Raw genomic sequence first — 13,483 nt, 5'->3', positions numbered from 1 at the left:
AAACAATCCTACTCGATCGTGGAATCAAATAATTCAATTTTAATTCCAAGTGTCAACGTGTTGTTTTATAACACTGGAAATAAATAGCAAAAGTTTGAAATTTGTTGTCCTATTACGTCCTTCCTATGTTATTTTTGATGTCATTTAGTTTTCCTTACCTGGTTCAGTTTTTTTAAACTTTTGCTGTTGTGATCTTGTCATTTTTGTCATGATAACAATAAGATGGATTTTTAAGTGCCTTTAAGGATTTTTGTTTATCTCTAACTTAGTGGAAGCGCTCCTGCAACATATCAGACACCCATCATCCATCCACCATCACAACCACCCGCCCATCCATGCATTCACTGATCCATCTATGCAACCATCCATTCATGCAGCCATCTATCCTTCTCAGCTCATTTTGCGTGTTTAAGAACAACAAATGAAATCAGAAACACACACCATAAGCGCTGACATTATCATGAGGACAACGTCTTACTGTGGCTGTATTCACCCTCACATGGTTCCTCCGCTCTGCTCCTCTGGATTACAACACAATCACATTCATTTAATCATAATATACTCTTCTCCCAACTCTATTCACCAGCTCCAACATCTGTGTGCCTTCAGCTGTGAGCATTGTGTGGCATTTGGAAAAAAAACAATTTAAAAATCAACTCAAGTCTTACTAATTACCTCCTAGTTCCGTAGCTCGCTCATCGCACATTTCCTTTGAATGTCAAACACAATCTCTGCGTGTGAGCTCGACGCAGCAGATGAATCGTCTGGATGTTTTAAAGAAACATGAGATTTGACATTCTGCCAAAAGGCTGCTCCTTCCTGGGCATTTAGAGAGAACGTCCTCTAGTTTGTACACTTCATCAAATTTAGTTGCTGAGTACGAGGCCTGTTTGTTTGCATCTTTCTTGTCCTTCGTCTAGGCCTATAACCTTCTCTGAAGTCCTGGAACGGGTCGCGCAGTTATTGGTACATCCATTACTAAGTTTATGTGTTTGTCCTTTTTTAAGTTCTCCGTAACTATTTGCTAGTTTCAAAGTAGTGATTAATGAAACCCGGTTGCAACATTTTAAAACTGAGGAAACTTTGTTTTAATGTGTAAATCGGTTGATAAAGGCAAACCGTGGAACAGAAGATAATTGTAGCTTAACAAACTGTAGCATATCTTTGAAATATAACCAAAAAAAAGCCAAATGATACTACATTTAACTGACAATATTTTCTACATGTAGCCTTGACTATCTTTGACCTATATACGTGTTAAAATGTGTGTGTGTTAGTTTTGAATGAGTGAGGCATATTCGATTACGCTAACATAGCCAACGTTATTTGGTCATTTACCGAACATTACTTTTTTGGTATGTGAAATCCTTCCAATCTGACATCATTAATCACCATTTTGATCAAGTGTGTCGCTCATATTCCATCTATTCCCTCTTGTACTCTTCAATCTAGCTAAAAGGGTCATACTATATTAGCAAACTAGCATTAGCCTAGTCAGTCAGCTACTGTTAACTCAATCTTCCTTTTATAAATGAACTGCTCAATTCATAATCAACATAAGGTACTAATTCAAAACACTCAGGGGGTTTGCTGCTACAGTGTACTTGGTCTGGTGTGACCAGTAGCTAACGGTGGCTAATAGTGATGCACAGGTCAGCGTTTATTTGTTACCCGCCCCGTTATGAGAGCCAATCCACCCCAACTATTGCATGCAGTGTTGTAGTCAAGACCACCTAAACTGAGACCAAGTCATGAGAACAGAGTGTATCGAGACCAAGTCAAGACCAAGACCAGACCTGTGCAAGTCCCATACTGCGTGACACACTTAGGATTACATATGCAACAATAGGCACTCCTCAAATTGATCTGACAGATCCATATTCCCATTCAAAAACATATGACGTTTCCTATATGTATGTGCACCATGAGAAATATCTTGATACAATAATCAAGAGGTATTGCAGAGGGGAATTTGATGTGTGGGAATTATCCTTGGTTGTCTATTAGTAATTAAATACAAACAAACACTAAGGAGCTGACATCCACTTAACCATCTTTATTCAGCACTCCTTCCCTATGTTTCACCACCCATCTAACACAAAGCCTTTTTTCTATTGTAGGGCATATGAAGGGGGATGCTGACCACTCCTTCATAAACCTGAGACATTTCCTTGACTAAAGGGATGTTAACAAGGCTTACACATCTCTAAGGTTATTTTGATCCTCTCGATACTGGATCGACACTATGGTTCTAGGTATTTTGTGGTATATTGGCCTTTGGAGCTCCTCAGCGTGAACTCATTTTTTGTATTTTAAAGAGGTCAATAACTGTGTGTAGTGTAGAGTGTTTACTGCACAGTCATATCACAAGGCTGCGTGCCTTCCGTACATTCACCACAAATCGACATTTCTACACATGGCCTGAAGGTCAACAAGACCATTAGAGACCGTTTTCTGCAACAACACCTACATGCTGACAAGAGATCAAAAGCACACTCCATTAACCTCCAGCAGGTCCAACTTTTGGTCTTAGAAGTGTTTCAGCAAGACACATGTGGCCATCGTTACACTTCCATTCTTGCCCCACTGAAAAACTTTCAGTCTTCAACTCTTTCCTCTCTTTCAACAAGTGATTAGATCTAAGTGGAACTAAAAATGTGATCACAAAAATAGAGCTGAAACATATATGACAAGAAGTGGACTTTGGGTTTCCAAATCATATTTGTTATGACAGCAAAATGTAGATATTTTGAATTGTTTCACTCCGCACAATATGTTTTATTGTCTCACATTCATCTTAATGTCCAGAGAGGGTTTGCTGAGCACACACTTACTTTTCAGCTCCATTTAGCTTCACATTAATACATTTACACACATGTGTTGATCAGAGCCACCAAGTACAACCTTCTAGTAATCCCACCAGGAGTTAAGCGCTCTGCTCAGCTGCACCTCGGTCTGTCTCGGGGTAGCAATGTGAGGAGAGAACACTTTTGTGTCGTTTTCCCTGGATCTTCCAGTCAGAATTCTGCTTCTCTGTAACTTGCCCAAAGGCACCAGAGGTGTTAGCAGAATCTTAAAGACAGAAACGTCCTTTACCTCCAAATTTTTGGAACTCCTGCCTGCATGCTCACTCTCTGGCTATGAGTCCCAGACTAACTATGATCCACCACCACCACCCTGGAAGGCAATCAAAGCTGTTGGTCTCTTCCATCAGTGGATGGACAGATGAAATGGTAATTAAGAAAAACATAAAAGTGAGAGGTGCTTCGACTAAGCTTCCTTTTCTCTACATCTTACACAAACAGTATTTATTGTCAGTCCCATAATTCATTTTGTGGCGGCGAGGAGGGTTTGCAGCAGTTTTCCTTCTCGTTCACCCATAATCTTATACCAGGCTTCCACTGCAAGCTAATGGCCAAATGAACATTGACTTATACGCCACCTGGTCTCATTACACCTGAATTGCTTTAGTATTGTACACAACATTAAGCCAATATTGATGCCGAGACCAGTCGCTCCCGTTTGTGTAAAACCTCTGGGCCGAGCCTAGCTGGGTGGGCCGAAAGTAAGGTGTAGGAGTTGGTGAGGGGCTGTATACCAATCTGTCCCCCTGTGGAGCTTTATAAAGATTAAACAAAATTAATTAAGTTCCTGTTAGTCTAAATGACTTATCTGAGGTCCACCCAGACCATTGCACGCAAGGCTAAACCTCATCAGATGCATACTAATGATGCAACCGCTGCTTCCGTGGCGAGGGGCATTAAAACTGTCTGACTCTCTGCTTCCCAAATGATTGCATGCTATCACCTTGGGTTTTTGTCACAAGGCCATGGCAATTAGCTTGGAACATAGGGGAAAGGAAAGAAAAAAAAGGCTGAACACATAATAAAAATAAAATAATTGCCCCAGTAATTATTCTCATCTTTCTCACTCAATGTCACATCGTGAAGCTGGCAATGCTCTGTGGAGAGTGAGGAATGAGTCTGGGGCTTTTTTTTTTTTTTGTTGCTGTGCAAACTGGATTAGTGCTCTGCCTGTCCCACCGTGGCAGGGGACTGATTGGATTAACGGTGTGGAGAGCACAGCAGCATGGCAAGGGGATAGATTACTGGCCCAGTTGGGCTCTTCGCTGGGCGCTCCGCGGCCTGCAGGGAGCCCTGGGAGGCCCCAGACATGTTAAAGGGCCCCGATAACCATCTAGACACACTCTCTCTCCCTGCTCTAACTCCACTGCTATCTCTGCTCTCCCAGCTCAAACAGCGGCCAACACAAGTTCACTTTTAGAGGCTATGATGTCCATTAGGTTTCTACCTGCTGCGCCGCTGCCAAGTGCAGATAAAGTGGTATCTACTCTGGCCGCAGTATGCCAGTGGGTGGTGAAAGTTTCTGAAGGTTTTCAAAACACATACACACACACACACACAGACAAAAACAAACAAACACACATCAATTGCGACCATGCTATTTCACATTTATAGTATTTAACTCTTCAGACCGACTTGTGCAACACAATATAGATAGATAGCTCCTTAGTGTTGCTGCTGACTTTGTAACTGCTGTCTGAATACAAAGCGTACGAGCAGTCCGGCCCTTTGGTTCTGTTTAATTGTAACAATATGCATAGGAGGGCCGTCTGCATGGATTGAATTTGTTGCTAAATTAATAACAAGACGAAGGGCCCTCTCTTCCAACCGGCACCTGTCATGTTCACACCCAGCGCCCATGTTGTGTAGGTGGCGTGTTTTCACGAGTAGATCATGTTTCCTCAGCAGAAAACTCGCTTCTCCAATTTGCCAAATCTGCCATTTAAAAAGCAATGCACCAGTTGGAGGAGCACCTGGCTATTTAAAGGAATGGGAGCGTTACTTAGCGCTCAGATTATGCGCCGTAAAACTGGCGAAACTGGAATCGGACAAGTTCTAAATCCACTTGCGCCATGCACTTTAGAGGCTGCGCTGTTGATTGTTGAAAAAGAGCCCAAAGAGTCTACAGCAATGCTACCAGCTACATGAGGCTGTAGCCTAATTAGGCACAGCCTAAATGCTAACGTCAGAGCGCTAACATCCACAAATTGTTAAAAATGCCACACTCGTGTAATTGTATCAATTGAACAAACAACATATACGTGTTAATTTGGGAGCTTTAGATGTGCTGGTAAGCAGATTTAGTTTCCTTTAAACAGAGCAAGGCTAGCTGTTTACCCCTGCGTCCAGTCTTTATGCTAAGCTAAGTTAACTAGCTGCTGGCAGGACCTTCATATTTACTCTAGAGACATGAGAGGGGCATCAGTCTTGTCAAGAAAGCTACGAAGCACATTTCCCTAAATGTTGAACTCGCTCTAAAGAATGCAGAAATACAAGAAATACAGTATTCAAGCCAGACTTCCTCTGAGGTCAACCGCAGCACCTCCTTCATTTCTGAAAATGTACTTCTCAATGAGCTTGTGATCACGTAAGACAGGAGTGCTTGGCAAAGAAGAAAAAACAAGGCCCATTTGGGAAGAACAGAGTTTTTCCATCCCTTCATGCAGCAGTGATAAATATGGCCTGTGTACTCATTAGCACCAAGCCGCATACAGTTTTGAGGAGCTTGTGCTTGATAAATAACGCAGCAGAGGAGTGTCTGTTTGATCCTTGGAACAGAAGAAACCCGGGAACCATTTTTCTTCAAAGCAAAGCAGTGCAGGTAAGCGGAGGCTTCCTGGCAGAGTCACAAAGAACACCAAGTCCTTGAAACTGAGTCATTAGATTATAACATTGTTACAGTGTTTGATTAGTCTGCTTCTAAAATGCAGATTGTGGCTTCAAAACATATTTTGTAATAAAGCCAAGTGTTATGATTGTAATTGTTGTTGTCATCCTAAATTGTCTGGACACATGCTTTCTGTTCCTCAACAGAGAATGCTACACTCATTGAATTGAAGAACAAAACCCTGACATTGCTAAATGAAAACTCTCAGGCTGCAAGCAAGCCTCTGGAGAGAAGTCTGGGATAATTTTTAATATTCTCAAGAAAATAAGTAGACACTGGAAGCCTCTACATTTTATCCTCTGACAGGAAACTATGTCACTGTTTATAATTTGTCTGTAATGAGTTGTTTTGAAGCCATTTCTCTCCTTATCTGGAAGAACCAGGGTCTAACATGACAGTTTACAAGCAGCTTCCAGAAAGCCAAACTTTTGTACAACTTATTTTTCATGCCGCAAGGAATTGAATTCAACACAAATTACGAAAACGCAATTAGTTTATTAAATCAGAGAGCAGCTTTTTTTGGACTTTGGATGAATATTGTACAAATGATCCTGGGTATCATAGGAAGAAATGACAGATGGAAATTAGCTGTCAAGGGCCATCACATTTACTGCAGTGCATACTAGTAACTCTGCTCTGTATTAAAGAAGACATGAAATACAAAAAAAGCTGCCACTACCTTGTGTGAAAATAATGTATCAAATCATGATATTTGCAAAGGCCTGCAGACTGACAGAGCCCCTACGTGAGCTCCGCTCCATTTGTCCCCTAAATGCTGTTCCTGAAACATTTGTTGAAAAAAATAACACTGTTTTACGTTTCCTACTTTAATTCATAGGGATCTTTTGAGCGTTCACTGTCATTTACCTTTCTAAAAATGCATAATTCAGTGGCTCACAACCTGAACTCAGGAAAACAATACCTGATATATCGTGAGTCAGCGGTATAAACCACACATACGGAAGGCGCATTCAGGGCAGGAGGATATGACAGATGGATGTGATTTAGGACAATATTCATCTCTTTCTTCAGGTTGTTCCCTCACGCTGCATAGCGTCCCGGGAGTCCCAGAGGGCAACAAGCGTCAATGCGACTAGCCAGCGATGGAAGGATTGTGTTCGTGGCAGGGCGCTGCTATGTATAATCACTCAACACAGGGAAAGTGTCCAATAGTGTTAGGAGCTCCTTATCTCTGGGCTGTCAATATTCCTCTGTGTAGGCGGGCAGTGATGCTATCACAACGCACCAAACAGCAGCTTCGCAAAAGGCATGCCACACACACATAAAGACACACACACAAACACACACATATTTATACACACCACCCTAAATTCAAACTGACACTGGTCTTTTTTTTTGCAAACCTTTTTTGTGGTTAATGCCAAATCCAACAAGAAGTATTCCTCACTGCAGTGTGTGTGTGTGTGTGTGTGTGTGTGTGTGTGTGTGTGTGTGTGTGTGTGCTGAATCAGTATATTATTCAATTAATGATTCAACCATATCAACTTTCCTCAATAAATTCACCACTGAGTTTGATGGAGGGAAGCAACGTTTGACTGGAAAAAAAATTTCTTTGTATCTTGCTGCATATTCCCCTTTTATCACACTGCGGCCCTTTTTACTGCTAACCCCATTGTTACCGCGAGGGCGGATTGTAAATACAAATGGAGTCACCAGCTGCTGAGTTTAATGTGCTTGGAGGTCCACCTCCCCTCTTCACAGACACCCCGAGCAACCAGCATGAGTCTCTGGTGTAGTGTCAAGGACGTGATCCCTCACTGGCTTCCCACTTATGAATATGACTGTGTAACGCACTGCAGTCCGGGATTGAAGCCGGGTCCCTTCAGTAGTAGGTGCGTACACATACCTGACACTCCCTTATTAATATACTTTGTCTTTCGACACTTGTTCTAAGATATAATAGACACACAAGAACATATTATAAAACCCAGCTCACACTGTTTCTTGTTTCCCTGTAAAATCTGTTATAACCTGCAGCTACTCTTTTTCCATTTTTTTGAACTCACCCCACCTACACACTATATTAAGCGTATAATTGTTCAGACAACAACAATCTGCTGAACCATTTCATCGCAGTAGGTATCTGCCAGCTAAATCAGCCGTGACTTTGTCTTAAGACAATTAAATTAACTATTGTTTGGGCTAAAACAAGGAAACACACATACAGTCGTGCCCTTTATTTGTCCAGAGGGGCCCACCTGAGCTCTCATTGTTCCACAGAGATAGTGGGAGCTGCCCAGTACACCTGCAGTCATCTTGGCAGAGGGGAAGGAATAAGAACCGACTTGTTTTTCAACTGCACTAAAGTGCAATGCTAGTTGACATCCTTGGGTGGGCTTAGCAAAGATAAATAAATAAAATAAAATATATCTGTGAACTGGACTCTCACTTTTTCCCCCCAATTTTATTTTTTTAAATACTGCATATTGCCATAGCAATCAATATGTAATGGAAAAGTATTTTTTTTCTATGTAATTAGATGTAAGGGGGGGAGAGAAATGCCAAAATACCCCAATGAACTCTACAGCTAAATCTAATCTAAATGTCGGTCTCGGAGAGGGTTGTGTTGATCAACTCCTTAGATATGAACAGTAGTCACCGTGTTCCACAGACTTCGAAAAGAAGTTCAAGGCTCTTATGCAAGCTGCTTTTGATAATGTAGAGGAGCAGGGAACATTAACACAACATCAGCCGAAAAGAAGACAACATTTCATCTCTGCTAATGTAAATGACACCAGGATGTTATGGATTAACTTAAACACTCCTTGGCCGACTATGATCAACCCTGAAGTCATTCAGTTCAGAAATAAAGACCACGTGAGCGCAAAAGTGAATTCATAGGCAGCCATGGAACGATAGCTATGCAGATGAAACACGCAGAATGGGAATGACACACACAGAATCCATACATGCGTGCTCCATTTACTTTGACAGAGAGACTAGATGCTGCAACACCCTACATGCAAGACGGACAGCATAATATCGGCCGTGGTTTCCATTAAAACTGGCCAACACAAAGCCGCCAATGTCTAAACATCCAATTATGCTCCTCAACAAAAAGCTTACAATGAGTATTCAAGATTATGAGTAGAGTATTTATACACTCTACGCCAAACCTACAGTGAACTCACTCTGAATATGTATGTGCAAACGTACTTGGCAATAAACCGTTTCTGATTCTGATGTTACATTTCAGAAGTGTGGCTGGAAAATGAATATGCGATTATGCTGTATCACAGAGACACAAGGGTAGTTTTGGATATTCTGTAATTTAAATAGCTTCACATGAGCACAGAATTTATTTGTGAAATTGGTCTTAAATTAACAGTACGTTGGAATTTAGACATAAAATGTAGATTGTAGTGTTAGTTAAGTTCTATGTTGTGTGGTCTCAACAGCCTCCCAACACTGCTGCTTTGTTGAGATCAGAGATCTTTAAACAGAATTATTCATGACACTTTTTTTTTTTTTTTTTTAGAAAGTCAGAGTACTGACTTTCTGTTCCTGTCCTCATTGACAACCTGACACTTGTCTATTCTCAGGGCCAAAACAGTTAGATTGGATATACTGACACACACTCAACCATATCCCCAGCCTACACTGAACCACACACACACACACACACACACACACACCTACACACACACACACACACACACACACACACACACACAAACACAATATTGGCATAATTCCTTAACAACTCAAAACGAAATATTCAGATTTTGATCATATACACACCACACAGATGGTGTGCATGATGGAGAAATGTACCAAACACCAAAGACATCTCGCACAAATTTCCTCACAAATTATTTTATGTGTGCAGAGCTGCTCACCCAGCAGGCAAGTGCTTCATAACTGCTGGCGTTGCCCCCAGCAAGGTCCGAACTGGCCCAGCTGCCACGCTGGGAAAACAAAATCAGACGCACCTAAAGTCATTTCACAAGCCCAGGCTGTGTCAGGGATCCAGACATGTAGCAGCCATTCCTCCATAATAACCAGTTATTTATTCAGAGAAATGCTAACTTCCTCAGCCCGGCATTTGCCGCCTGGTTTGCGATGTTCAGAGTTGCTAATGTCGTTAAACAGCAGAGAGAACATTAATGGTGAGCTATATAAACAAGCCTCTAAGCATGAGGCTGGAGGCTCAGCAGGCTCGTCTCCTGTACCACACTGCTAAACCTCTCCATCCTTGCATGAGTGCATGAGGGCTGGTACGGGGGCCGTGGGCTGCAATGGGGAGGGAGAGCTGTTCACTCTCCGTAGAAAAGAAAAGACGGAAACAAAAACACAAACAAAACAAAAAAATCCCAAGAGAGCGCGGAAGTCTTCACCCTTTAGAAATATCTTTTTAGTTTGTTGTCCCACAGGAATAATTAGGGTTCTTTTGGACCCAAATATAAACGTAAAAAAGTGTTCTGAACTAAAATGTAATATTTATGTGTCAGGTGGAGTCTACTAATGCTCATGCTATATTGGTCTAATGTTAAAATGTACCAAAAAGACCAAAAAGTGGAGTTGTTATTGATATTTTTCTCTGTTGACCATAATGTTAAAGCAAGACGACTATCGAAAACACATTTGAAGTGAGGCAAAAATGTACACTTCTTCCATCTTAATCGATTTGGCACCTCTCTAGCCCCCTGTACTTTGATGGCAAATGACAAGCACATAATAAGGATGGTGGTGAGGTCTTACCCTGTAGTAGTCACTGCTGTAGATGTCCCTGGACATGCCGAAGTCTCCAATCTTGACCAGCAGGCCATTGCCCACAAGGCAATTACGGGTTGCCAGATCTCTGTGGACAAAGTGCTGGGAGCCCAGGTAGAGCATGCCCGAGGCAATCTGGGTGGCGATGTGCAGCATCTGGGAAAGGCCCAGCTCTCCGTTGGACTGCAGTGGCTGTCCGTCTACCAGGATCATGGCGTCTGGGCCGTGGGCTCTGAGTTACAAAAAAAAAAAAGGATTAATGATTGATTTGATGATCTAATATTGATGATGGAGTTTGAGTCTTTTTTAAAAGTGAGATTAGCGGCCAGTGTGGCCAACAGTACTGAACTGACTCATGATAGTCAGGACTCAAGTTGGCTGACATTAGCCACATAAGCTTCTGGTCATACCAGACCAAATAAGTCTCTACCAGACCGTATTGAAATATTTATTTATTATATTGCTTAAGAGTTAACCGTTTAACTCGTGAGAGGAAATATGTGCAATTTCTTCTTTTGAAAGTGACATAATCTCACATTGATAACTGGATGGGGGACCACTTAAAGCCTTTTCAGCTAAGCTCCTTAGAGTGCTAATAAACCCTTATACTGGCAGTATTGGTGCCTTTTTTTGGACCTATCGAGAATAATTAGCATAACAAAGATGGGTTACTAAATCATTAACACATCGACTATAACCTATAAGCACTCAAGCAGGTTCAATTGTAAAGCTAAATTTAGTTATTGGTGAAACAGTTTTTGCCACATTTTCATCTACTGAAGTCCAGCATGTCAGACATTTTCCTCAAGGCTCATGAATTTCTTAGGTGCTCTAAGTTGTACATTTACCAGAACAAGTGCCATATGGGTGGAGAGCTCTTTCCCGACTTGGCATTTGTAGGTGATTATGAAGAACTAATTTCCTGTGAGAAGTCCCTGCTGTTGTCCTCCCCTTCTTGTCACCGTGACTACAGACTATGTGCCATGCAGGGAAGCTCTGCCACTCTCGTCTTTCTTTTTCCATCTCTCAATTTTGGTAAAATTCACCGTTCTTGGCTTTAAGTGTGTGTGTAATAACTCAGCTCCACTGTAGATGGATTAGTATTACTCTTACTTAGTGTGTGTCTCTTTGTCTCTCTGCCTCTATTTCACTTCAGATAAATCTAGTAGTGGCTGAATGAGGGCAGGTCGCCCTCCTTTCATCTGAAAGGTCGAGCTGGACCTGGACTCAGATACGCTGTTCATTCCTACTGATTCCCCACACATCTCATTTGTTAAATGTGACCAACAGGGCCAATAGACCAAAAAATCAGCCACGTCTTGCACCTTGCATGAAAGAATTTCATCATTCATGACATTGCCTTTCATTTCAGGACTGATTTCCCAACAGAAAGTCTTCACGCGCTCTTGAATCTGCACACACACTCACACCCAATCGTAACATGTCATCTTTTCAGCTATTGCTCAAACTTCTAAAACAAGATAGACCACACACACACACACACACACGGCTGCTGTCAACACACTTGAAACAACACTATCCCAGACTCATGCGCACACTGACATCAACTCCAGTGAAGCTTCCCATTACCAAAGCGCCCGGTCTACAGGCATCGTGTCTCTTTTGTTGAAGCTTATCAGAGGCCCCCTCCCTCGGTACAGTCTGACATTACGGAACAAAAGCACTAAAGAACTCATGTTTGATAACCCAGAAGGCTGTGAAGTTGTATCGGTAGCAGAGTTTTGATGAAGTAATTTCAGTTTTCTTGGACTCTTATTGAAGCTTTATAATTACTGGCTGTCAATAACTTGGTGGAGACTTTCATTTAAAAGTCAAACCAGTACCCTGAGTGGAAAGGATCCAAGAACAGGTGGCACACACACAAAAACACACATTTGTACTGCTTTTAAGCTTTCACCCACTTTAGTTTCCTACTGGCTGTTCATATGATGCATTTTATAATTTGCTGAGCCAACACTAGCCTGGTACATTGAGGTTTACCTTCAGTGACAAACTGACCTGAGGAATTTGTTGAGGTCTCCATGCTTCATGTATTCGAACACCATGATGAGAGGGTCTCCGTCTACGCACACTCCGTAGAACTTAACGATGTGGTCATGCTGCAGATTGGTCAGCAGCTCAGCCTCCCTCTGGAAGTCCTTTCTTGCCGACAGGTTGGGATCTTTCAGTGTCTGAAAGTGAAGATACAAAAGTCTTCGTAACGCATTCAGAAAAGGTAAATATTGGAATGGATGTTTGGGGCAGTCATCATGAGCTGACTGGGCCTGCCCCTTTCCAAGATTGGAGAAAGCAACCAATGTATAATTTGCAGCTCTCAGTACCTTGCAGTCCATTGTGCCAGTCATTTGGCTGATGGTGAATTACAGTGATCATTCATGGAAGCCAGGTATAAAACTATATGTAGTTATTTTGGTGAAGTAAAACAAGTATACCACTTTGGTGGCCAGATGAGGGCAACTTCCTGGACATGAAATTAATACATTTTGACTATTTTGCTGCCATGCAAAGTAAGATTACTACTACTACTACTACTAGTGCTACTGACTTGTTGATCACCTCATTTGTCCTCTAGCACCACCAGCTTGGTAGTTTTGTGTTTGAGTAAAATGGCTTGACAACTGCTGGATTATTACCATGTAATTTGGTACAGGTAAACAAGGTCAACAGTACGTTTTTGGTGATTGTATGACTTTTCATCAACTGACACCAGCAGTTCAAACGTTTAAGATCTTTTATTCACAAAAGATTAACAGCAAAACTGTTGAATTTCCATCAGCCTCAACTGTACTAATACATGTGTTTTAGTGCTTTTTAGCATTAGCCATTTAACATTGAGCTCAAAACACTGCTCTACCTAAGCACAGCCTCACAGAGCAGCTAGCATGACTGAAGACCCCGAGTCCCGCCTGCGAGTGGATGGTAATCACAATTTTGAGTTAATACCAAATTATGTTAAAATATCTTTATTATGATCAAG

At 41.7% G+C, this 13,483-nt stretch overlaps 1 protein-coding gene across 1 annotated transcript in view; it reads right to left on the bottom strand.

Annotated features, from left to right (window-relative positions):
• Positions 1-13,483, bottom strand: part of ntrk3b (neurotrophic tyrosine kinase, receptor, type 3b) — a gene marked incomplete at its 3' end in the record, with an annotated part of 159,687 nt that overhangs the window by 6,176 nt on the left and 140,028 nt on the right. The window contains exons 13-14 of the mRNA XM_079294337.1: positions 12,505-12,677; positions 10,474-10,717 (exon numbers count right to left, since the gene is read on the bottom strand). Coding sequence (XP_079150463.1) covers positions 10,474-10,717; positions 12,505-12,677 — 417 coding nt within the window. The remainder of the gene's footprint in view (positions 1-10,473; positions 10,718-12,504; positions 12,678-13,483) is intronic.

Source organism: Melanostigma gelatinosum (genome assembly GCF_949748355.1).
Source record: "Melanostigma gelatinosum genome assembly, chromosome: 2".
Classification (NCBI taxonomy): domain Eukaryota; kingdom Metazoa; phylum Chordata; class Actinopteri; order Perciformes; family Zoarcidae; genus Melanostigma; species Melanostigma gelatinosum.
Note: the sequence above shows the minus strand (reverse complement) of the source record. Positions and strands in the feature narration are given on the sequence as shown.